A 25877-nucleotide genomic window follows, 5' to 3' on the forward strand; every position below is an offset into this window, starting at 1 on the left:
GAGGCTCAGGGAAAGCGGGTGCTTGCCCTGCGCGCTGTCAGTGGGCGGGCCGGGGGCGGGCGCGTTACTGGCCGGGGGCGGGCCAGTGGCGTCACGGAGCTGGTTCGCCCTCATTGGGCAAACCGCTCACGTGACCGGCCCTGCGCCGGCAAGCGGGGGAATTGTAAAATTCCCCTAAAACCTGCGCTTCCGCTCGAATTGCGGCTGTAGGGGCGCAGTGCTGAGCGGGAGCGCGCCTGGGCCCGCAAGCAGGGAACATGGCCGAGGCCTTAGGCATGTGAATGTGCTCACAAGTGATATTCTTTGTTGGATATATATATATATTATTGTAAATATGATCTTTATATATAGATCACAAGTCTTCTCACATATAACAGTTTAGAAATGCGAACTGTCAACTCCCAATATTTAATGTTTTGTCCTAAACCCTGTCCTGGTAGCATGGAGTCACCTCATGGGGTACGTGTCCCTGATGTCTGTGTATTAGGAGGGGGTGAGAGGTATGTGTCCCTGATGTCTGTGTATTAGGAGGGGGTGAGAGGTATGTGTCCCTGATGTCTGTGTATTAGGAGGGGGTGAGAGGTATGTGTCCCTGATGTCTGTGTATTAGGAGGGGGTGAGAGGTATGTGTCCCTGATGTCTGTATTAGGAGGTGGTACGGTATTTGTCCCTGTGTATTAGGAGTGGATGAAAGGTACGTGTTCCTGTGGTCTGTATATTAGGAGAGGAAGAGAGGTACATGTCCCTGATGTCTGTGTATTAGGAGTGGGTGAGGTATGCGTCCCTCATGTCTGTGTAGTAGGAGGGGGAAGGTATGAGTCCCTGTGTATTAGGAGGGGGTACAGTATGTGTCCCTGTGTATTAGGAGGGGGTGAGAGGTACGTGTCCCTGATGTCTGTGTATTAGGCGGGGACGGTACGTGTCCGTGTACACGGTGTGGTATATATGATGCTGTCACATTGCAGTATGGGGGAGGTACGGGTCCCTGTGTATTAGGAGGGGAGGTGCTCTCTGTTTCTCTGTAGAGCTGGGCTTCTCTTGCAGCAGCTTCTCACTCCCGGGCAGCCTCATTCTCCCAGGATGATGGGCCCCTGTGTCCTGCTGATGTCTGTCACCCTCTGTGTGTCTTTCATGAGGACTTTCAGCAAGGTACGTTTCCATCTCTCCATCCTGCATCTCTCTCCCTCTCCCTGTCTCTCTCCCTCTCCCTGTCTCTCCCTCTCCCTGTCTCTCCCTCTCCCTGTGTCTCTCCCTCTCCCTGTCTCTCTCCCTCTCCCTGTCTCTCCCTCTCCCTGTCTCTCTCCCTCTCCCTGTCTCTATCCCTCTCCCTGTCTCTCCCTCTCCCTGTGTCTCTCTCCCTCTCCGTGTCTCTCCCTCTCCCTGTGTCTCTCCCTCTCCCTGTGTCTCTCCCTCTCCCTGTCTCTATCCCTCTCCCTGTGTCTCTCCCTCTCCCTGTCTCTCCCTCTCCCTGTGTCTCTCCCTCTCCCTGTGTCTCTCCCTCTCCCTGTGTCTCTCCCTCTCCCTGTGTCTCTCCCTCTCCCTGTCTCTATCCCTCTCCCTGTGTCTCTCCCTCTCCCTGTGTCTCTCCCTCTCCCTGTGTCTCTCCCTCTCCCTGTGTCTCTCCCTCTCCCTGTGTCTCTCCCTCTCCCTGTCTCTATCCCTCTCCCTGTGTCTCTCCCTGTCTCTCCCTCTCCCTGTGTCTCTCCCTCTCCCTGTGTCTCTCCCTCTCCCTGTGTCTCTCCCTCTCCCTGTCTCTATCCCTCTCCCTGTGTCTCTCCCTCTCCCTGTCTCTCCCTCTCCCTGTGTCTCTCTCCCTCTCCGTGTCTCTCCCTCTCCCTGTGTCTCTCCCTCTCCCTGTGTCTCTCCCTCTCCCTGTCTCTCCCTCTCCCTGTCTCTCTCCCTCTCCCTGTGTCTCTCCCTCTCCCTGTGTCTCTCCCTCTCCCTGTGTCTCTTCCTCTCCCTGTGTCTCTCCCTCTCCCTGTGTCTCTCCCTCTCCCTGTCTCTCTCCCTCTCCCTGTCTCTGTCCCTCTCCCTGTGTCTCTCCCTCTCCCTGTCTCTCCCTCTCCCTGTCTCTCTCCCTCTCCCTGTGTCTCTCCCTGTGTCTCTTCCTCTCCCTGTGTCTCTCCCTCTCCCTGTGTCTCTCCCTCTCCCTGTCTCTGTCCCTCTCCCTGTGTCTCTCCCTCTCCCTGTCTCTCCCTCTCCCTGTGTCTCTCCCTCTCCCTGTGTCTCTCCCTGTGTCTCTCCCTCTCCCTGTCTCTCTCCCTGTCTCTCCCTCTCCCTGTGTCTCTCTCCCTCTCCCTGTGTCTCTCCCTCTCCCTGTGTCTCTCCCTCTCACTGTCTCTCTCCCTCTCCCTGTGTCTCTCTCCCTCTCCCTGTCTCTCTCCCTCTCCGTGTCTCTCCCTCTCCCTGTCTCTCCCTCTCCCTGTGTCTCTCTCCCTCTCCCTGTGTCTCTTCCTCTCCCTGTGTCCCTGTGTCTCACCCTTTTCCTGTGTCTCTCCCTATCCCTCTCTGTCACTCGCCCTCTCTGCGTCTCTCCCTCTATATGTGCGTCACTCTCCGTGTGTCGCTATACAGTGTGTGTCTTTCTCTCTGTGTCTCACTGTGTGAGTCTCTCTGTGTGTCTCTGTGTGCGTGTGTGTCTGTCTCTGTGTGTGTGTGTGGGTGTGTGTCTCTCTGTGGGTGTGTGTCTCTCTGTGGGTGGGTGTCTCTGTGTGTGTGTGTCTCTCTGTGTGTGTGTGTGTGTGTGTGTCTCTCTCTCTCTCTCTCTCTCTGTGTCTGTGTGTGTGTCTCTCTTTCTGTGTCTCTGTATCTGTGTGTCTGTCTGTGTCTCACTCTTTGTGTGTGTGTGTCTTTGTATCACTCTTTGTGTGTGTGTGTGTGTGCCACTGTGTGTGTGTGTGTGTCTCTTTGTGTGTGTCTTTGTATCACTCTTTGTGTGTGTGTGTGTGTGTGTGTGTGTGTGTGTGTGTGTGTGTGTGTGTGTGTGTGTGTGTGTGTGTGCCACTGTGTGTGTGTCTCTCTTTGCCTCTCCCTCTCTATCTGTTTTCAGCTCAATTTTCTGCCTCTATTTGTCAATCCCCCCTCTTTCTCTTCCTGTCTCCCCCTCTCTCTCCCCATCCCCCCTCTTTCTCTCCCCGTCCCCCCTCTTTCTCTCCCTGTCTCCCCCTCTCTCTCCCCGTCCCCCCTCTTTCTCTCCCCGTCTCCCCTCTCTCTCCCCGTCCCCCCTATCTCTCCCATCCCCTGTCTTTCTCTCACCATCCCCTTTCTCACTCTGTCCCCCCTTTCTCGCTCTTTCCACCCCCCTCGTCGTTCTCTCTGTCCCCTTCTTTCTCTCTCTGCCCCCCGCTTTCTCGCTGTCCCCCTCTGTCTCTCCCTGGCCCTCTATTTCTCTCTCTCCCCCATTTCTGCAGGTCCCCCCCACTGTACATTATCACAGAGTAGATGTCAGAGGCTTTCAGTGGATTCTGTTCCTTATTCAATCTGCCCAGTTTTCTGCGGCTTTGCTGCTGGACGATGTAATTAATGAATAATCCACCTCTGACCTCTTCCAGTTTACAGCTTAAATATATACGTACCCTTCCTACGGGAGGAACCCCTATATAAGAACACCTCCTCCCGGCCCTAACGTGCCCCTTCCTACGGGAGGAACCCCTATATAAGAACACCTCCTCACGGCCCTAACGTGCCCCTTCCTACGGGAGGAACCCCTATATAAGAACACCTCCTCACGGCCCTAACGTGCCCCTTCCTACGGGAGGAACCCCTATATAAGAACACCTCCTCCCGGCCCAAACGTGCCCCTTCCTACGGGAGGAACCCCTATATAAGAACACCTCCTCACGGCCCTAACGTGCCCCTTCCTACGGGAGGAACCCCTATATAAGAACACCTCCTCCCGGCCCTAACGTGCCCCTTCCTACGGGAGGAACCCCTATATAAGAACACCTCCTCACGGCCCTAACGTGCCCCTTCCTACGGGAGGAACCCCTATATAAGAACACCTCCTCACGGCCCTAACGTGCCCCTTCCTACGGGAGGAACCCCTATATAAGAACACCCCCTCACAGCCCTAACGTGCCCCTTCCTACGGGAGGAACCCCTATATAAGAACACCTCCTCCCGGCCCTAACGTGACCCTTCCTACGGGAGGAACCCCTATATAAGAACACCTCCTCACGGCCCTAACGTGCCCCTTCCTATGGGAGGAACCCCTATATAAGAACACCTCCTCCCGGCCCTAACGTGCCCCTTCCTACGGGAGGAACCCCTATATAAGAACACCTCCTCACTGCCCTAACGTGCCCCTTCCTACGGGAGGAACCCCTATATAAGAACACCCCCTCACGGCCCTAACGTGCCCCTTCCTACGGGAGGAACCCCTATATAAGAACACCTCCTCACGGCCCTAACGTGCCCCTTCCTACGGGAGGAACCCCTATATAAGAACACCCCCTCACAGCCCTAATGTGCCCCTTCCTACGGGAGGAACCCCTATATAAGAACACCCCCTCACAGCCCTAACGTGCCCCTTCCTACGGGATGAACCCCTATATAAGAACACCTCCTCCCGGCCCTAACGTGCCCCTTCCTACGGGAGGAACCCCTATATAAGAATACCTCCTCACGGCCCTAACGTGCCCCTTCCTACGGGAGGAACCCCTATATAAGAACACCTCCTCACGGCCCTAACGTGCCCCTTCCTACGGGAGGAACCCCTATATAAGAATACCTCCTCCCGGCCCTAACGTGCCCCTTCCTACGGGAGGAACCCCTATATAAGAACACCTCCTCACGGCCCTAACGTGCCCCTTCCTACGGGAGGAACCCCTATATAAGAACACCCCCTCACGGCCCTAACGTGCCCCTTCCTACGGGAGGATCCCCTATATAATAACACCCCCTCACAGCCCTAACGTGCCCCTTCCTACGGGAGGAACCCCTATATAAGAACACCCCCTCACGGCCCTAACGTGCCCCTTCCTACGGGAGGAACCCCTATATAAGAACACCTCCTCACGGCCCTAACGTGCCCCTTCCTACGGGAGGAACCCCTATATAAGAACACCTCCTCACGGCCCTAACGTGCCCCTTCCTACGGGAGGAACCCCTATATAAGAACACCTCCTCACGGCCCTAACGTGCCCCTTCCTACGGGAGGAACCCCTATATAAGAACACCTCCTCACGGCCCTAACGTGCCCCTTCCTACGGGAGGAACCCCTATATAAGAACACCTCCTCACAGCCCTAACGTGCCCCTTCCTACGGGAGGAACCCCTATATAAGAACACCTCCCGGCCCTAACGTGCCCCTTCCTACGGGAGGAACCCCTATATAAGAACACCCCCTCACAGCCCTAACGTGCCCCTTCCTACGGGAGGAACCCCTATATAAGAACACCTCCTCACGGCCCTAACGTGCCCCTTCCTACGGGAGGAACCCCTATATAAGAACACCTCCCGGCCCTAACGTGCCCCTTTCTACGGGAGGAACCCCTATATAAGAACACCCCCTCACAGCCCTAACGTGCCCCTTCCTACGGGAGGAACCCCTTTATAAGAACACCTCCTCCCGGCCCTAACGTGCCCCTTCCTACGGGAGGAACCCCTATATAAGAACACCTCCTCACGGCCCTAACGTGCCCCTTCCTACGGGAGGAACCCCTATATAAGAACACCCCCTCACAGCCCTAACGTGCCCCTTCCTACGGGAGGAACCCCTATATAAGAACACCTCCTCACGGCCCTAACGTGCCCCTTCCTACGGGAGGAACCCCTATATAAGAACACCTCCTCCCGGCCCTAACGTGACCCTTCCTATGGGAGGAACCCCTATATAAGAACACCTCACGGCCCAAACGTGCCCCTTCCTACGGGAGGAACCCCTATATAAGAACACCTCCTCACAGCCCTAACGTGCCCCTTCCTACGGGAGGAACCCCTATATAAGAACACCTCCTCACGGCCCTAACGTGCCCCTTCCTACGGGAGGAACCCCTATATAAGAACACCCCCTCACGGCCCTAACGTGCCCCTTCCTACGGGAGGAACCCCTATATAAGAACACCTCCTCCCGGCCCTAACGTGCCCCTTCCTACGGGAGGAACCCCTATATAAGAACACCTCCTCCCGGCCCTAACGTGCCCCTTCCTACGGGAGGAACCCCTATATAAGAACACCTCCTCACGGCCCTAACGTGCCCCTTCCTACGGGAGGAACCCCTATATAAGAACACCTCCCGGCCCTAACGTGCCCCTTCCTACGGGAGGAACCCCTGTATAAGAACACCTCCTCCCGGCCCTAACGTGCCCCTTCCTACGGGAGGAACCCCTATATAAGAACACCCCCTCACAGCCCTAACGTGCCCCTTCCTACGGGAGGAACCCCTATATAAGAACACCTCCTCACAGCCCTAACGTGCCCCTTCCTACGGGAGGAACCCCTGTATAAGAACACCTCCTCCCGGCCCTAACGTGCCCCTTCCTACGGGAGGAACCCCTATATAAGAACACCTCCTCACGGCCCTAACGTGCCCCTTCCTACGGGAGGAACCCCTATATAAGAACACCTCCTCACGGCCCTAACGTGCCCCTTCCTACGGGAGGAACCCCTATATAAGAACACCTCCTCACGGCCCTAACGTGCCCCTTCCTACGGGAGGAACCCCTATATAAGAACACCTCCTCCCGGCCCTAACGTGCCCCTTCCTACGGGAGGAACCCCTATATAAGAACACCTCCTCACGGCCCTAACGTGCCCCTTCCTACGGGAGGAACCCCTATATAAGAACACCCCCTCACGGCCCTAACGTGCCCCTTCCTACGGGAGGAACCCCTATATAAGAACACCTCCGGCCCTAACGTGCCCCTTCCTATGGGAGGAACCCCTGTATAAGAACACCTCCTCACAGCCCTAACGTGCCCCTTCCTACGGGAGGAACCCCTATATAAGAACACCTCCTCACGGCCCTAACGTGCCCCTTCCTACGGGAGGAACCCCTATATAAGAACACCTCCTCCCGGCCCCAACGTGCCCCTTCCTACGGGAGGAACCCCTATATAAGAACACCCCCTCACGGCCCTAACGTGCCCCTTCCTACGGGAGGAACCCCTGTATAAGAACAACTCACAGCCCTAACGTGCCCCTTCCTACGGGAGGAACCCCTATATAAGAACACCTCCTCACGGCCCTAACGTGCCCCTTCCTACGGGAGGAACCCCTATATAAGAACACCTCCTCACAGCCCTAACGTGCCCCTTCCTACGGGAGGAACCCCTATATAAGAACACCTCCTCACGGCCCTAACGTGCCCCTTCCCAAGGGAGGAACCCCTATATAAGAACACCCCTCACGGCCCTAACGTGCCCCTTCCTACGGGAGGAACCCCTATATAAGAACACCTCCTCACAGCCCTAACGTGCCCCTTCCTACGGGAGGAACCCCTATATAAGAACACCCCCTCACGGCCCTAACGTGCCCCTTCCTACGGGAGGAACCCCTATATAAGAACACCTCCTCACTGCCCTAACATGCCCCTTCCTACGGGAGGAACCCCTGTATAAGAACACCTCCTCACGGCCCTAACGTGCCCCTTCCTACGGGAGGAACCCCTATATAAGAACACCTCCTCCCGGCCCTAACGTGCCCCTTCCTACGGGAGGAACCCCTATATAAGAACACCTCCTCACAGCCCTAACGTGCCCCTTCCTACGGGAGGAACCCCTATATAAGAACACCTCCTCACTGCCCTAACGTGCCCCTTCCTACGGGAGGAACCCCTATATAAGAACACCCCTCACAGCCCTAATGTGCCCCTTCCTACGGGAGGAACCCCTATATAAGAACACCCCCTCACAGCCCTAACGTGCCCCTTCCTACGGGAGGAACCCCTATATAAGAACACCTCCTCTCGGCCCTAACGTGCCCCTTCCTACGGGAGGAACCCCTATATAAGAACACCTCCTCCCGGCCCTAACGTGCCCCTTCCTACGGGAGGAACCCCTATATAAGAACACCTCCTCACAGCCCTAACGTGCCCCTTCCTACGGGAGGAACCCCTATATAAGAACACCTCCTCACTGCCCTAACGTGCCCCTTCCTACGGGAGGAACCCCTATATAAGAACACCCCTCACAGCCCTAATGTGCCCCTTCCTACGGGAGGAACCCCTATATAAGAACACCTCCTCCCGGCCCTAACGTGCCCCTTCCTACGGGAGGAACCCCTATATAAGAACACCTCCTCTCGGCCCTAACGTGCCCCTTCCTACGGGAGGAACCCCTATATAAGAACACCTCCTCCCGGCCCTAACGTGCCCCTTCCTACGGGAGGAACCCCTGTATAAGAACACCTCCTCCCGGCCCTAACGTGCCCCTTCCTACGGGAGGAACCCCTGTATAAGAACACCCCCTCACAGCCCTAACGTGCCCCTTCCTACGGGAGGAACCCCTATATAAGAACACCTCCTCACGGCCCTAACGTGCCCCTTCCTACGGGAGGAACCCCTATATAAGAACACCTCCTCACGGCCCTAACGTGCCCCTTCCTACGGGAGGAACCCCTATATAAGAACACCTCCTCACGGCCCTAACGTGCCCCTTCCTACGGGAGGAACCCCTATATAAGAACACCTCCTCACGGCCCTAATGTGCCCCTTCCTACGGGAGGAACCCCTATATAAGAACACCCCCTCACGGCCCAAACGTGCCCCTTCCTACGGCAGGAACCCCTATGTAAGAACACCTCCTCACGGCCCAAACGTGCCCCTTCCTACGGGAGGAACCTCTATATAAGAACACCTCCTCCCGGCCCTAACGTGCCCCTTCCTACGGGAGGAACCCCTATATAAGAACACCTCCTCACGGCCCTAACGTGCCCCTTCCTACGGGAGGAACCCCTATATAAGAACACCTCCTCACGGCCCTAACGTGCCCCTTCCTACGGGAGGAACCCCTATATAAGAACACCTCCTCACGGCCCTAATGTGCCCCTTCCTACGGGAGGAACCCCTATATAAGAACACCCCCTCACGGCCCAAACGTGCCCCTTCCTACGGCAGGAACCCCTATGTAAGAACACCTCCTCACGGCCCAAACGTGCCCCTTCCTACGGGAGGAACCCCTATATAAGAACACCTCCTCCCGGCCCTAACGTGCCCCTTCCTACGGGAGGAACCCCTATATAAGAACACCTCCTCACTGCCCTAACGTGCCCCTTCCTACGGGAGGAACCCCTTTATAAGAACACCCCCTCACGGCCCTAACGTGCCCCTTCCTACGGGAGGAACCCCTGTATAAGAACACCTCACAGCCCTAACGTGCCCCTTCCTACGGGAGGAACCCCTATATAAGAACACCTCCTCACGGCCCTAACGTGCCCCTTCCTACGGGAGGAACCCCTATATAAGAACACCTCCTCACAGCCCTAACGTGCCCCTTCCTACGGGAGGAACCCCTATATAAGAACACCTCCTCACTGCCCTAACGTGCCCCCTCCTACGGGAGGAACCCCTATATAAGAACACCTCCTCCCGGCCCTAACGTGCCCCTTCCTACGGGAGGAACCCCTATATAAGAACACCCCCTCACGGCCCAAACGTGCCCCTTCCTACGGGAGGAACCCCTATATAAGAACACCTCCTCACGGCCCTAACGTGCCCCTTCCTACGGGAGGAACCCCTATATAAGAACACCTCCTCCCGGCCCTAACGTGCCCCTTCCTACGGGAGGAACCCCTATATAAGAACACCTCCTCTGTAACGAAGCATATGAGTAACACTGTGGCTAATACTATACACAATACATAAAGCTTGGCCCCCTGCAGACGCACTTACCAGAACTCCCTCCTACTGTCTCTGTACGTTCCCCCTACCTACCAATTAGACTGTAAGCTCCTCGGGGCAGGGACTCCTCTTCCTTAATGTTACTTTTATGTCTGAAGCTCTTATTCCCATGATCTGTTATTTATATTATCTGTTATTTGTTATTTATATGATTGTCACGTGTATTACCGCTGTGAAGCGCTATGTAATGTATTAATGGCGCTATATAAATAAAGACATACAAATAATTGCATGGTGTGTAGAGGAGCCGGGCTGTTGGGCGGGCAGATGTTTATCTTCACCCTCTTGTGCTCCACCACTGGCTTAGTTTTCCTTCTCGCTCCTCTGCAGCCTCTGGGAAGTTTGTCTCGTGTTGATCCTGGCGTCTCACGTCGGTTCCGCAGGAGCCTCCCAATGAACATTCCGTACGAGGCTGACATGACTTCCTACTCACCCTCGGAGCAGCTAAGTAACGAGGCTTTCTACCCTGAGATTAGCCAAGCGATGCTGGCCAGGCTGGCGGGATACCCCCAGGAGGAGCTGCTGGCTCAGGCCCTGGAGAGGATGGGGTCACCCCGCAGAATGGAGCAAGCTCAGGACACACTCTCCCTCCAGCAGCTAATTGAAGAAGGCCAGCGGAGAGATAAGGAGGCCATGTACCTCGCTAATCTCCTGCACCTGTGGAACCAAATCAACCAAGGCAGGGGATACCCTGAGCAACTGCAGGGGCTCAGAGGGCCTCTACAGGCAGAGGGGGGCTACCAGGGGCCATATCAGGACTACGATGAGACCAGTGCAGTCTCCAACCCCATCAGACCACAGGTCTCCAGGAACCAGATGTCACAAGCCCTGCAGGGTCGATATAGGCAGGATTTGGGGTTTGAGGGGCCTCCATCTCACCTGCAACTGGAGGAGCCAAATGAGGACGGGATGTCCATGGATGAAGAGTTGTTAAGGTAAGAGGAATTCACTTTCTTCACAGGAGTTATAAGATAGAAGAGATGGGAACAATCCCTCCTCGCTAGAGCCAAATAACACATTACTATTCCAGAAAACATACAGTAACCCACAGGCTGTCTGTCCTGTGCTAGGCAGTGACTGGGCTCTCATACACAGGCTGTGTCCTGTGCTAGGCAGTGACTGGGCTCTCATACACAGGCTCTGTCCTGTGCTAGGCAGTGACTGGGCTCTCATACACAGGCTGTGTGTCCTGTGCTAGGCAGTGACTGGGCTCTCATACACAGGCTGTGTCCTGTGCTAGGCAGTGACTGGGCTCTCATACACAGGCTCTGTCCTGTGCTAGGCAGTGACTGGGCTCTCATACACAGGCTCTGTCCTGTGCTAGGCAGTGACTGGGCTCTCACACACAGGCTCTGTCCTGTGCTAGGCAGTGACTGGGCTCTCATACACAGGCCCTGTCCTGTGCTAGGCAGTTACTGGGCTCTCTCATACACAGGCTCTGTCCTGTGCTAGGCAGTGACTGGGCTCTCATACACAGGCTCTGTCCTGTGCTAGGCAGTGACTGGGCTCTCATACACAGGCTGTGTCCTGTGCTAGGCAGTGACTGGGCTCTCATACACAGGCTGTGTCCTGTGCTAGGCAGTGACTGGGCTCTCTCATACACAGGCTCTGTCCTGTGCTTGGCAGTGACTGGGCTCTCATACACAGGCTCTGTCCTGTGCTAGGCAGTGACTGGGCTCTCTCACACACAGGCTCTGTCCTGTGCTAGGCAGTGACTGGGCTCTCATACACAGGCTGTGTGTCCTGTGCTAGGCAGTGACTGGGTTCTCATACACAGGCTGTGTCCTGTGCTAGGAAGTGACTGGGCTCTCATACACAGGCTCTGTCCTGTGCTAGGCAGTGACTGGGCTCTCTCATACACAGGCTGTGTCCTGTGCTAGGCAGTGACTGGGCTCTCATACATAGGCTGTGTCCTGTGCTAGGAGGTGACTGGGCTCTTTCATACACAGGCTGTGTCCTGTGCTATGCAGTGACTGGGATCTCATACACAGGCTGTGTCCTGTGCTAGGCAGTGACTGGGCTCTCATACACAGGCTGTGTCCTGTGCTATGCGGTGACTGGGCTCTCATACACAGGCTGTGTCCTGTGCTAGGCAGTGACTGGGCTCTCTCATACACAGGCTGTGTCCTGTGCTAGGCAGTGACTGGACTCTCATACACAGGCTGTGTCCTGTGCTAGGCAGTGACTGGGCTCTCACACACAGGCTCTGTCCTGTGCTAGGCAGTGACTGGGCTCTCATACACAGGCTCTGTCCTGTGCTAGGCAGTGATTGGGCTCTCATACACAGGCTGTGTTCTGTGCTAGGCGGTGACTGGGCTCTCATACACAGGCTGTGTCCTGTGCTAGGCAGTGACTGGGCTCTCATACACAGGCTCTGTCCTGTCCTAGGCAGTGACTGGGCTCTCATACACAGGCTGTGTCCTGTGCTAGGCAGTGACTGGGCTCTCTCATACACAGGCTGTGTCCTGAGCTAGGCAGTGACTGGGCTCTCATACACAGGCTCTGTCCTGTGCTAGGCAGTGACTGGGATCTCATACACAGGCTCTGTCCTGTGCTAGGCAGTGACTGGGCTCTCTCATACACAGGCTCTGTCCTGTGCTAGGCAGTGACTGGGCTCTCACACACAGGCTGTGTCCTGTGCTAGGCAGTGACTGGGCTCTCATACACAGGCTCTGTCCTGTGCTAGGCAGTGACTGGGCTCTCTCATACACAGGCTCTGTCCTGTGCTAGGCAGTGACTGGGCTCTCTCATACACAGGCTGTGTCCTGTGCTAGGCAGTGACTGGGCTCTCATACACAGGCTCTGTCCTGTGCTAGGCAGTGACTGGGCTCTCATACACAGGCTCTGTCCTGTGCTAGGCAGTGACTGGGCTCTCATACACAGGCTCTGTCCTGTGCTAGGCAGTGACTGGGCTCTCTCATACACAGGCTCTGTCCTGTGCTAGGCAGTGACTGGGCTCTCATACACAGGCTCTGTCCTGTGCTAGGCAGTGACTGGGCTCTCATACACAGGCTGTGTCCTGTGCTAGGCAGTGACTGGGCTCTCATACACAGGCTCTGTCCTGTGCTAGGCAGTGACTGGGCTCTCATACACAGGCTCTGTCCTGTGCTAGGCAGTGACTGGGCTCTCATACACAGGCTGTGTCCTGTGCTAGGCAGTGACTGGGCTCTCATACACAGGCTCTGTCCTGTGCTAAGCAGTGACTGGGCTCTCATACACAGGCTGTGTCCTGTGCTAGGCAGTGACTGGGCTCTCATACACAGGCTGTGTCCTGTGCTAGGCAGTGACTGGGCTCTCATACACAGGCTCTGTCCTGTGCTAAGCAGTGACTGGGCTCTCATACACAGGCTGTGTCCTGTGCTAGGCAGTGACTGGGCTCTCATACACAGGCTGTGTGTCCTGTGCTAGGCAGTGACTGGGCTCTCATACACAGGCTGTGTCCTGTGCTAGGCAGTGACTGGGCTCTCATACACAGGCTCTGTCCTGTGCTAGGCAGTGACTGGGCTCTCACACACAGGCTCTGTCCTGTGCTAGGCAGTGACTGGGCTCTCATACACAGGCTCTGTCCTGTGCTAGGCAGTGACTGGGCTCTCATACACAGGCTGTGTCCTGTGCTAGGCAGTGACTGGGCTCTCATACACAGGCTGTGTGTCCTGTGCTAGGCAGTGACTGGGCTCTCACACACAGGCTGTGTCCTGTGCTAGGCAGTGACTGGGCTCTCATACACAGGCTCTGTCCTGTGCTAGGCAGTGACTGGGCTCTCATACACAGGCTCTGTCCTGTGCTAGGCAGTGACTGGGCTCTCACACACAGGCTCTGTCCTGTGCTAGGCAGTGACTGGGCTCTCATACACAGGCTGTGTCCTGTGCTAGGCAGTGACGGGGCTCTCATACACAGGCTCTGTCCTGTGCTAGGCAGTGACTGGGCTCTCATACACAGGCTCTGTCCTGTGCTAGGCAGTGACTGGGCTCTCACACACAGGCTCTGTCCTGTGCTAGGCAGTGACTGGGCTCTCATACACAGGCTGTGTGTCCTGTGCTAGGCAGTGACTGGGCTCTCACACACAGGCTGTGTCCTGTGCTAGGCAGTGACTGGGCTCTCATACACAGGCTCTGTCCTGTGCTAGGCAGTGACTGGGCTCTCATACACAGGCTGTGTCCTGTGCTAGGCAGTGACTGGGCTCTCTCATACACAGGCTCTGTCCTGTGCTAGGCAGTGACTGGGCTCTCACACACAGGCTGTGTCCTGTGCTAGGCAGTGACTGGGCTCTCATACACAGGCTCTGTCCTGTGCTAGGCAGTGACTGGGCTCTCATACACAGGCTCTGTCCTGTGCTAGGCAGTGACTGGGCTCTCTCATACACAGGCTCTGTCCTGTGCTAGGCAGTGACTGGGCTCTCACACACAGGCTGTGTCCTGTGCTAGGCAGTGACTGGGCTCTCATACACAGGCTCTGTCCTGTGCTAGGCAGTGACTGGGCTCTCATACACAGGCTCTGTCCTGTGCTAGGCAGTGACTGGGCTCTCTCATACACAGGCTCTGTCCTGTGCTAGGCAGTGACTGGGCTCTCACACACAGGCTGTGTCCTGTGCTAGGCAGTGACTGGGCTCTCATACACAGGCTCTGTCCTGTGCTAGGCAGTGACTGGGCTCTCATACACAGGCTCTGTCCTGTGCTAGGCAGTGACTGGGCTCTCATACACAGGCTGTGTCCTGTGCTAGGCAGTGACTGGGCTCTCTCATACACAGGCTCTGTCCTGTGCTAGGCAGTGACTGGGCTCTCATACACAGGCTGTGTCCTGTGCTAGGCAGTGACTGGGCTCTCTCATACACAGGCTCTGTCCTGTGCTAGGCAGTGACTGGGCTCTCATACACAGGCTGTGTCCTGTGCTAGGCAGTGACTGGGCTCTCTCATACACAGGCTCTGTCCTGTGCTAGGCAGTGACTGGGCTCTCATACACAGGCTCTGTCCTGTGCTAGGCAGTGACTGGGCTCTCATACACAGGCTCTGTCCTGTGCTAGGCAGTTACTGGGCTCTCATACACAGGCTCTGTCCTGTGCTAGGCAGTGACTGGGCTCTCATACACAGGCTGTGTCCTGTGCTAGGCAGTGACTGGGCTCTCACACACAGGCTCTGTCCTGTGCTAGGCAGTGACTGGGCTCTCATACACAGGCTGTGTCCTGTGCTAGGCAGTGACTGGGCTCTCACACACAGGCTCTGTCCTGTGCTAGGCAGTGACTGGGCTTTCATACACAGGCTCTGTCCTGTGCTAGGCAGTGACTGGGCTCTCTCACACACAGGCTCTGTCCTGTGCTAGGCAGTGACTGGGCTCTCATACACAGGCTGTGTTCTGTGCTAGGCAGTGACTGGGCTCTCATACACAGGCTCTGTCCTGTGCTAGGCAGTGACTGGGCTCTCATACACAGGCTCTGTCCTGTGCTAGGCAGTGACTGGGCTCTCATACATAGGCTGTGTCCTGTGCTAGGCAGTGACTGGGCTCTCATACACAGGCTCTGTCCTGTGCTAGGCAGTGACTGGGCTCTCATACACAGGCTCTGTCCTGTGCTAGGCAGTGACTGGGCTCTCATATACAGGCTGTGTCCTGTGCTAGGCAGTGACTGGGCTCTCTCATACACAGGCTCTGTCCTGTGCTAGGCAGTGACTGGGCTCTCACACACAGGCTCTGTCCTGTGCTAGGCAGTGACTGGGCTCTCATACACAGGCTCTGTCCTGTGCTAGGCAGTGACTGGGCTCTCATACACAGGCTCTGTCCTGTGCTAGGCAGTGACTGGGCTCTCATACACAGGCTCTGTCCTGTGCTAGGCAGTGACTGGGCTCTCCTACACAGGCTCTGTCCTGTGCTAGGCAGTGACTGGGCTCTCATACACAGGCTCTGTCCTGTGCTAGGCAGTGACTGGGCTCTCATACACACAGGCTCTGTCCTGTGCTAGGCAGTGACTGGGCTCTCATACACAGGCTGTGTCCTGTGCAAGGCAGTGACTGGGCTCTCTCACACACAGGCTCTGTCCTGTGCTAGGCAGTGACTGGGCTCTCATACACAGGCTCTGTCCTGTGCTAGGCAGTGACTGGGCTCTCATACACAGGCTCTGTCCTGTGCTAGGCAGTGACTGGGCTCTCATACACAGGCTCTGTCCTGTGCTAGGCAGTGACTGGGCTCTCATACACAGGCTCTGTCCTGTGCTAGGCAGTGACTGGGCTCTCATACACAGGCTGTGTCCTGTGCTAGGCAGTGACTGGGCTCTCTCATACACAGGCTGTGTCCTGTGCTAGGCAGTGACTGGGCTCTCATACACAGGCTGTGTCCTGTGCTAGGCAGTGACTGGGCTCTCATACACAGGCTGTGTCCTGTGCTAGGCAGTGACTGGGCTCTCTCATACACAGGCTGTGTCCTGTGCTAGGCAGTGACTGGGCTCTCTCATACACAGGCTGTGTCCTGTGCTAGGCAGTGACTGGGCTCTCATACACAGGCTCTGTCCTGTGCTAGGCCGTGACTGGGCTCTCATACACAGGCTCTGTCCTGTGCTAGGCAGTGACTGGGCTCTCATACACAGGCTGTGTCCTGTGCTAGACAGTGACTGGGCTCTCACACACAGGCTCTGTCCTGTGCTAGGCAGTGACTGGGCTCTCATACACAGGCCCTGTCCTGTGCTAGGCAGTGACTGGGCTCTCATACACAGGCTCTGTCCTGTGCTAGGCAGTGACTGGGCTCTCTCACACACAGGCTCTGTCCTGTGCTAGGCAGTGACTGGGCTCTCATACACAGGCTCTGTCCTGTGCTAGGCAGTGACTGGGCTCTCATACGCACAGGCTCTGTCCTGTGCTAGGCAGTGACTGGGCTCTCATACACAGGCTCTGTCCTGTGCTAGGCAGTGACTGGGCTCTCATACACAGGCTCTGTCCTGTGCTAGGCAGTGACTGGGCTCTCACACACAGGCTCTGTCCTGTGCTAGGCAGTGACTGGGCTCTCATACACAGGCTCTGTCCTGTGCCAGGCAGTGACTGGGCTCTCATACACACAGGCTCTGTCCTGTGCTAGGCAGTGACTGGGCTCTCATACACAGGCTGTGTCCTGTGCTAGGCAGTGACTGGGCTCTCATACACAGGCTCTGTCCTGTGCTAGGCAGTGACTGGGCTCTCATACACAGGCTCTGTCCTGTGCAAGGCAGTGACTGGGCTCTCTCACACACAGGCTCTGTCCTGTGCTAGGCAGTGACTGGGCTCTCATACACAGGCTCTGTCCTGTGCTAGGCAGTGACTGGGCTCTCATACACAGGCTGTGTCCTGTGCTAGGCAGTGACTGGGCTCTCATACACAGGCTCTGTCCTGTGCTAGGCAGTGACTGGGCTCTCATACACAGGCTCTGTCCTGTGCTAGGCAGTGACTGGGCTCTCATACACAGGCTCTGTCCTGTGCTAGGCAGTGACTGGGCTCTCATACACAGGCTCTGTCCTGTGCTAGGCAGTGACTGGGCTCTCTCATACACAGGCTGTGTCCTGTGCTAGGCAGTGACTGGGCTCTCATACACAGGCTCTGTCCTGTGCTATGCAGTGACTGGGCTCTCATACACAGGCTGTGTCCTGTGCTAGGCAGTGACTGGGCTCTCACACACAGGCTCTGTCCTGTGCTAGGCAGTGACTGGGCTCTCATACACAGGCTCTGTCCTGTGCTAGGCAGTGACTGGGCTCTCATACACAGGCTCTGTCCTGTGAGAGGCAGTGACTGGGCTCTCATACACAGGCTGTGTCCTGTGCTAGGCAATGACTGGGCTCTCATACACAGGCTCTGTCCTGTGCTAGGCAGTGACTGGGCTCTCATACACAGGCTCTGTCCTGTGCTAGGCAGTGACTGGGCTCTCATACACAGGCTCTGTCCTGTGCTAGGCAGTGACTGGGCTCTCATACACAGGCTCTGTCCTGTGCTAGGCAGTGACTGGGCTCTCATACACAGGCTCTGTCCTGTGCTAGGCAGTGACTGGGCTCTCCTACACAGGCTCTGTCCTGTGCTAGGCAGTGACTGGGCTCTCATACACAGGCTCTGTCCTGTGCTAGGCAGTGACTGGGCTCTCATACACACAGGCTCTGTCCTGTGCTAGGCAGTGACTGGGCTCTCATACACAGGCTGTGTCCTGTGCAAGGCAGTGACTGGGCTCTCTCACACACAGGCTCTGTCCTGTGCTAGGCAGTGACTGGGCTCTCATACACAGGCTCTGTCCTGTGCTAGGCAGTGACTGGGCTCTCATACACAGGCTCTGTCCTGTGCTAGGCAGTGACTGGGCTCTCATACACAGGCTCTGTCCTGTGCTAGGCAGTGACTGGGCTCTCATACACAGGCTCTGTCCTGTGCTAGGCAGTGACTGGGCTCTCATACACAGGCTGTGTCCTGTGCTAGGCAGTGACTGGGCTCTCTCATACACAGGCTGTGTCCTGTGCTAGGCAGTGACTGGGCTCTCATACACAGGCTGTGTCCTGTGCTAGGCAGTGACTGGGCTCTCATACACAGGCTGTGTCCTGTGCTAGGCAGTGACTGGGCTCTCTCATACACAGGCTGTGTCCTGTGCTAGGCAGTGACTGGGCTCTCTCATACACAGGCTGTGTCCTGTGCTAGGCAGTGACTGGGCTCTCATACACAGGCTCTGTCCTGTGCTAGGCCGTGACTGGGCTCTCATACACAGGCTCTGTCCTGTGCTAGGCAGTGACTGGGCTCTCATACACAGGCTGTGTCCTGTGCTAGGCAGTGACTGGGCTCTCACACACAGGCTCTGTCCTGTGCTAGGCAGTGACTGGGCTCTCATACACAGGCCCTGTCCTGTGCTAGGCAGTGACTGGGCTCTCATACACAGGCTCTGTCCTGTGCTAGGCAGTGACTGGGCTCTCTCACACACAGGCTCTGTCCTGTGCTAGGCAGTGACTGGGCTCTCATACACAGGCTCTGTCCTGTGCTAGGCAGTGACTGGGCTCTCATACGCACAGGCTCTGTCCTGTGCTAGGCAGTGACTGGGCTCTCATACACAGGCTCTGTCCTGTGCTAGGCAGTGACTGGGCTCTCATACACAGGCTCTGTCCTGTGCTAGGCAGTGACTGGGCTCTCACACACAGGCTCTGTCCTGTGCTAGGCAGTGACTGGGCTCTCATACACAGGCTCTGTCCTGTGCCAGGCAGTGACTGGGCTCTCATACACACAGGCTCTGTCCTGTGCTAGGCAGTGACTGGGCTCTCATACACAGGCTGTGTCCTGTGCTAGGCAGTGACTGGGCTCTCATACACAGGCTCTGTCCTGTGCTAGGCAGTGACTGGGCTCTCATACACAGGCTCTGTCCTGTGCAAGGCAGTGACTGGGCTCTCTCACACACAGGCTCTGTCCTGTGCTAGGCAGTGACTGGGCTCTCATACACAGGCTCTGTCCTGTGCTAGGCAGTGACTGGGCTCTCATACACAGGCTGTGTCCTGTGCTAGGCAGTGACTGGGCTCTCATACACAGGCTCTGTCCTGTGCTAGGCAGTGACTGGGCTCTCATACACAGGCTCTGTCCTGTGCTAGGCAGTGACTGGGCTCTCATACACAGGCTCTGTCCTGTGCTAGGCAGTGACTGGGCTCTCATACACAGGCTCTGTCCTGTGCTAGGCAGTGACTGGGCTCTCTCATACACAGGCTGTGTCCTGTGCTAGGCAGTGACTGGGCTCTCATACACAGGCTCTGTCCTGTGCTATGCAGTGACTGGGCTCTCATACACAGGCTGTGTCCTGTGCTAGGCAGTGACTGGGCTCTCACACACAGGCTCTGTCCTGTGCTAGGCAGTGACTGGGCTCTCATACACAGGCTCTGTCCTGTGCTAGGCAGTGACTGGGCTCTCATACACAGGCTCTGTCCTGTGAGAGGCAGTGACTGGGCTCTCATACACAGGCTGTGTCCTGTGCTAGGCAATGACTGGGCTCTCATACACAGGCTCTGTCCTGTGCTAGGCAGTGACTGGGCTCTCATACACAGGCTCTGTCCTGTGCTAGGCAGTGACTGGGCTCTCATACACAGGCTCTGTCCTGTGCTAGGCAGTGACTGGGCTCTCATACACTGGCTCTGTCCTGTGCTAGGCAGTGACTGGGCTCTCATACACAGGCTGTGTCCTGTGCTAGGCAGTGACTGGGCTCTCATACACAGGCTGTGTCCTGTGCTAGGCAGTGACTGGGCTCTCATACACAGGCTGTGTCCTGTGCTAGACAGTGACTGGGCTCTCATACACAGGCTGTGTCCTGTGCTAGGCAGTGACTGGGCTCTCATACACAGGCTCTGTCCTGTGCTAGGCAGTGACTGGGCTCTCTCACACACAGGCTCTGTCCTGTGCTAGGCAGTGACTGGGCTCTCATACACAGGCTGTGTCCTGTGCTAGGCAGTGACTGGGCTCTCATACACAGGCTGTGTCCTGTGCTAGGCAGTGACTGGGCTCTCATACACAGGCTGTGTCCTGTGCTAGGCAGTGACTGGGCTCTCATACACAGGCTCTGTCCTGTGCTAGGCAGTGACTGGGCTCTCATACACAGGCTCTGTCCTGTGCTAGGCAGTGACTGGGCTCTCATACACAGGCTGTGTCCTGTGCTTGGCAGTGACTGGGCTCTCTCACACAGGCTCTGTCCTGTGCTAGGCAGTGACTGGGCTCTCTCATACACAGGCTCTGTCCTGTGCTAGGCAGTGACTGGGCTCTCATACACAGGCTCTGTCCTGTGCTAGGCAGTGACTGGGCTCTCATACACAGGCTGTGTCCTGTGCTAGGCAGTGACTGGGCTCTCATACACAGGCTCTGTCCTGTGCTAGGCAGTGACTGGGCTCTCATACACAGGCTGTGTCCTGTGCTAGGCAGTGACTGGGCTCTCACACACAGGCTCTGTCCTGTGCTAGGCAGTGACTGGGCTCTCATACACAGGCTCTGTCCTGTGCTAGGCAGTGACTGGGCTCTCATACACAGGCTCTGTCCTGTGCTAGGCAGTGACTGGGCTCTCATACACAGGCTCTGTCCTGTGCTAGGCAGTGACTGGGCTCTCATACACAGGCTCTGTCCTGTGCTAGGCAGTGACTGGGCTCTCATACACAGGCTCTGTCCTGTGCTAGGCAGTGACTGGGCTCTCATACACACAGGCTCTGTCCTGTGCTAGGCAGTGACTGGGCTCTCATACACAGGCTGTGTCCTGTGCAAGGCAGTGACTGGGCTCTCTCACACACAGGCTCTGTCCTGTGCTAGGCAGTGACTGGGCTCTCATACACAGGCTCTGTCCTGTGCTAGGCAGTGACTGGGCTCTCATACACAGGCTCTGTCCTGTGCTAGGCAGTGACTGCGCTCTCATACACAGGCTCTGTCCTGTGCTAGGCAGTGACTGGGCTCTCATACACAGGCTCTGTCCTGTGCTAGGCAGTGACTGGGCTCTCATACACAGGCTGTGTCCTGTGCTAGGCAGTGACTGGGCTCTCTCATACACAGGCTGTGTCCTGTGCTAGGCAGTGACTGGGCTCTCACACACAGGCTGTGTCCTGTGCTAGGCAGTGACTGGGCTCTCTCATACACAGGCTGTGTCCTGTGCTAGGCAGTGACTGGGCTCTCTCATACACAGGCTCTGTCCTGTGCTAGGCAGTGACTGGGCTCTCATACACAGGCTGTGTCCTGTGCTAGGCAGTGACTGGGCTCTCATACACAGGCTGTGTCCTGTGCTAGGCAGTGACTGGGCTCTCATACACAGGCTCTGTCCTGTGCTAGGCAGTGACTGGGCTCTCATACACAGGCTCTGTCCTGTGCTAGGCAGTGACTGGGCTCTCTCATACACAGGCTGTGTCCTGTGCTAGGCAGTGACTGGGCTCTCATACACAGGCTCTGTCCTGTGCTAGGCCGTGACTGGGCTCTCATACACAGGCTGTGTCCTGTGCTAGGCAGTGACTGGGCTCTCATACACAGGCTGTGTCCTGTGCTAGGCAGTGACTGGGCTCTCACACACAGGCTCTGTCCTGTGCTAGGCAGTGACTGGGCTCTCATACACAGGCCCTGTCCTGTGCTAGGCAGTGACTGGGCTCTCATACACAGGCTCTGTCCTGTGCTAGGCAGTGACTGGGCTCTCTCACACACAGGCTCTGTCCTGTGCTAGGCAGTGACTGGGCTCTCATACACAGGCTCTGTCCTGTGCTAGGCAGTGACTGGGCTCTCATACGCACAGGCTCTGTCCTGTGCTAGGCAGTGACTGGGCTCTCATACACAGGCTCTGTCCTGTGCTAGGCAGTGACTGGGCTCTCATACACAGGCTCTGTCCTGTGCTAGGCAGTGACTGGGCTCTCACACACAGGCTCTGTCCTGTGCTAGGCAGTGACTGGGCTCTCATACACAGGCTCTGTCCTGTGCCAGGCAGTGACTGGGCTCTCATACACACAGGCTCTGTCCTGTGCAAGGCAGTGACTGGGCTCTCATACACAGGCTGTGTCCTGTGCTAGGCAGTGACTGGGCTCTCATACACAGGCTCTGTCCTGTGCTAGGCAGTGACTGGGCTCTCATACACAGGCTCTGTCCTGTGCTAGGCAGTGACTGGGCTCTCTCACACACAGGCTCTGTCCTGTGCTAGGCAGTGACTGGGCTCTCATACACAGGCTCTGTCCTGTGCTAGGCAGTGACTGGGCTCTCATACACAGGCTGTGTCCTGTGCTAGGCAGTGACTGGGCTCTCATACACAGGCTGTGTCCTGTGCTAGGCAGTGACTGGGCTCTCATACACAGGCTCTGTCCTGTGCTAGGCAGTGACTGGGCTCTCATACACAGGCTCTGTCCTGTGCTAGGCAGTGACTGGGCTCTCATACACAGGCTCTGTCCTGTGCTAGGCAGTGACTGGGCTCTCTCATACACAGGCTGTGTCCTGTGCTAGGCAGTGACTGGGCTCTCATACACAGGCTCTCTGTCCTGTGCTATGCAGTGACTGGGCTCTCATACACAGGCTGTGTCCTGTGCTAGGCAGTGACTGGGCTCTCACACACAGGCTCTGTCCTGTGCTAGGCAGTGACTGGGCTCTCATACACAGGCTCTGTCCTGTGCTAGGCAGTGACTGGGCTCTCATACACAGGCTCTGTCCTGTGAGAGGCAGTGACTGGGCTCTCATACACAGGCTGTGTCCTGTGCTAGGCAATGACTGGGCTCTCATACACAGGCTCTGTCCTGTGCTAGGCAGTGACTGGGCTCTCATACACAGGCTCTGTCCTGTGCTAGGCAGTGACTGGGCTCTCATACACAGGCTCTGTCCTGTGCTAGGCAGTGACTGGGCTCTCATACACTGGCTCTGTCCTGTGCTAGGCAGTGACTGGGCTCTCATACACAGGCTGTGTCCTGTGCTAGGCAGTGACTGGGCTCTCATACACAGGCTGTGTCCTGTGCTAGGCAGTGACTGGGCTCTCATACACAGGCTGTGTCCTGTGCTAGGCAGTGACTGGGCTCTCATACACAGGCTGTGTCCTGTGCTAGGCAGTGACTGGGCTCTCATACACAGGCTCTGTCCTGTGCTAGGCAGTGACTGGGCTCTCTCACACACAGGCTCTGTCCTGTGCTAGGCAGTGACTGGGCTCTCATACACAGGCTGTGTCCTGTGCTAGGCAGTGACTGGGCTCTCATACACAGGCTGTGTCCTGTGCTAGGCAGTGACTGGGCTCTCATACACAGGCTGTGTCCTGTGCTAGGCAGTGACTGGGCTCTCATACACAGGCTCTGTCCTGTGCTAGGCAGTGACTGGGCTCTCATACACAGGCTCTGTCCTGTGCTAGGCAGTGACTGGGCTCTCATACACAGGCTGTGTCCTGTGCTAGGCAGTGACTGGGCTCTCTCACACAGGCTCTGTCCTGTGCTAGGCAGTGACTGGGCTCTCTCATACACAGGCTCTGTCCTGTGCTAGGCAGTGACTGGGCTCTCATACACAGGCTCTGTCCTGTGCTAGGCAGTGACTGGGCTCTCATACACAGGCTGTGTCCTGTGCTAGGCAGTGACTGGGCTCTCATACACAGGCTCTGTCCTGTGCTAGGCAGTGACTGGGCTCTCATACACAGGCTGTGTCCTGTGCTAGGCAGTGACTGGGCTCTCATACACAGGCTGTGACCTGTGCTAGGCAGTGACTGGGCTGTCATACACAGGCTCTGTCCTGTGCTAGGCAGTGACTGGGCTCTCATACACAGGCTCTGTCCTGTGCTAGGCAGTGACTGGGCTCTCTCATACACAGGCTCTGTCCTGTGCTAGGCAGTGACTGGGCTCTCATACACAGGCTCTGTCCTGTGCTAGGCAGTGACTGGGCTCTCTCATACACAGGCTGTGTCCTGTGCTAGGCAGTGACTGGGCTCTCACACACACAGGCTGTGTGTCCTGTGCTAGGCAGTGACTGGGCTCTCATACACAGGCTCTGTCCTGTGCTAGGCAGTGACTGGGCTCTCATACACAGGCTCTGTCCTGTGCTAGGCAGTGACTGGGCTCTCATACACAGGCTCTGTCCTGTGCTAGGCAGTGACTGGGCTCTCATACACAGGCTCAGTCCTGTGCTAGGCAGTGACTGGGCTCTCATACACAGGCTCTGTACTGTGCTAGGCAGTGACTGGGCTCTCTCATACACAGGCTCTGTCCTGTGCTAGGCAGTGACTGGGCTCTCATACACAGGCTGTGTCCTGTGCTAGGCAGTGACTGGGCTCTCATACACAGGCTCTGTCCTGTGCTAGGCAGTGACTGGGCTCTCTCATACACAGGCTCTGTCCTGTGCTAGGCAGTGACTGGGCTCTCATACACAGGCTCTGTCCTGTGCTAGGCAGTGACTGGGCTCTCATACACAGGCTGTGTCCTGTGCTAGGCAGTGACTGGGCTCTCATACACAGGCTCTGTCCTGTGCTAGGCAGTGACTGGGCTCTCATACACAGGCTGTGTCCTGTGCTAGGCAGTGACTGGGCTCTCACACACAGGCTCTGTCCTGTGCTAGGCAGTGACTGGGCTCTCATACACAGGCTCTGTCCTGTGCTAGGCAGTGACTGGGCTCTCATACACAGGCTCTGTCCTGTGCTAGGCAGTGACTGGGCTCTCATACACAGGCTCTGTCCTGTGCTAGGCAGTGACTGGGCTCTCATACACAGGCTCTGTCCTGTGCTAGGCAGTGACTGGGCTCTCATACACAGGCTCTGTCCTGTGCTAGGCAGTGACTGGGCTCTCATACACACAGGCTCTGTCCTGTGCTAGGCAGTGACTGGGCTCTCATACACAGGCTGTGTCCTGTGCAAAGCAGTGACTGGGCTCTCTCACACACAGGCTCTGTCCTGTGCTAGGCAGTGACTGGGCTCTCATACACAGGCTCTGTCCTGTGCTAGGCAGTGACTGGGCTCTCATACACAGGCTCTGTCCTGTGCTAGGCAGTGACTGGGCTCTCATACACAGGCTCTGTCCTGTGCTAGGCAGTGACTGGGCTCTCATACACAGGCTCTGTCCTGTGCTAGGCAGTGACTGGGCTCTCATACACAGGCTGTGTCCTGTGCTAGGCAGTGACTGGGCTCTCTCATACAGTACACAGGCTGTGTCCTGTGCTAGGCAGTGACTGGGCTCTCTCATACACAGGCTGTGTCCTGTGCTAGGCAGTGACTGGGCTCTCTCATACACAGGCTCTGTCCTGTGCTAGGCAGTGACTGGGCTCTCATACACAGGCTGTGTCCTGTGCTAGGCAGTGACTGGGCTCTCTCATACACAGGCTGTGTCCTGTGCTAGGCAGTGACTGGGCTCTCTCATACACAGGCTGTGTCCTGTGCTAGGCAGTGACTGGGCTCTCTCATACACAGGCTGTGTCCTGTGCTAGGCAGTGACTGGGCTCTCATACACAGGCTCTGTCCTGTGCTAGGCCGTGACTGGGCTCTCATACACAGGCTCTGTCCTGTGCTAGGCAGTGACTGGGCTCTCATACACAGGCTGTGTCCTGTGCTAGGCAGTGACTGGGCTCTCACACACAGGCTCTGTCCTGTGCTAGGCAGTGACTGGGCTCTCATACACAGGCCCTGT

The 25877-nt window shown here is 56.7% G+C and overlaps 1 protein-coding gene across 1 annotated transcript in view; it reads left to right on the forward strand.

Annotated features, from left to right (window-relative positions):
- The first annotated feature begins 974 nt into the window (after positions 1–974).
- Positions 975–25877, forward strand: part of LOC142475201 (uncharacterized) — a 33261-nt gene continuing 8358 nt past the window's right edge. The window contains exons 1-2 of the mRNA XM_075581176.1: positions 975–1149; positions 10169–10773. Coding sequence (XP_075437291.1) covers positions 1081–1149; positions 10169–10773 — 674 coding nt within the window. The 5' untranslated portion in view covers positions 975–1080. The remainder of the gene's footprint in view (positions 1150–10168; positions 10774–25877) is intronic.

The sequence above is a fragment of the Ascaphus truei genome, unplaced genomic scaffold (assembly GCF_040206685.1).
Source record: "Ascaphus truei isolate aAscTru1 unplaced genomic scaffold, aAscTru1.hap1 HAP1_SCAFFOLD_1102, whole genome shotgun sequence".
NCBI lineage: Eukaryota > Metazoa > Chordata > Amphibia > Anura > Ascaphidae > Ascaphus > Ascaphus truei.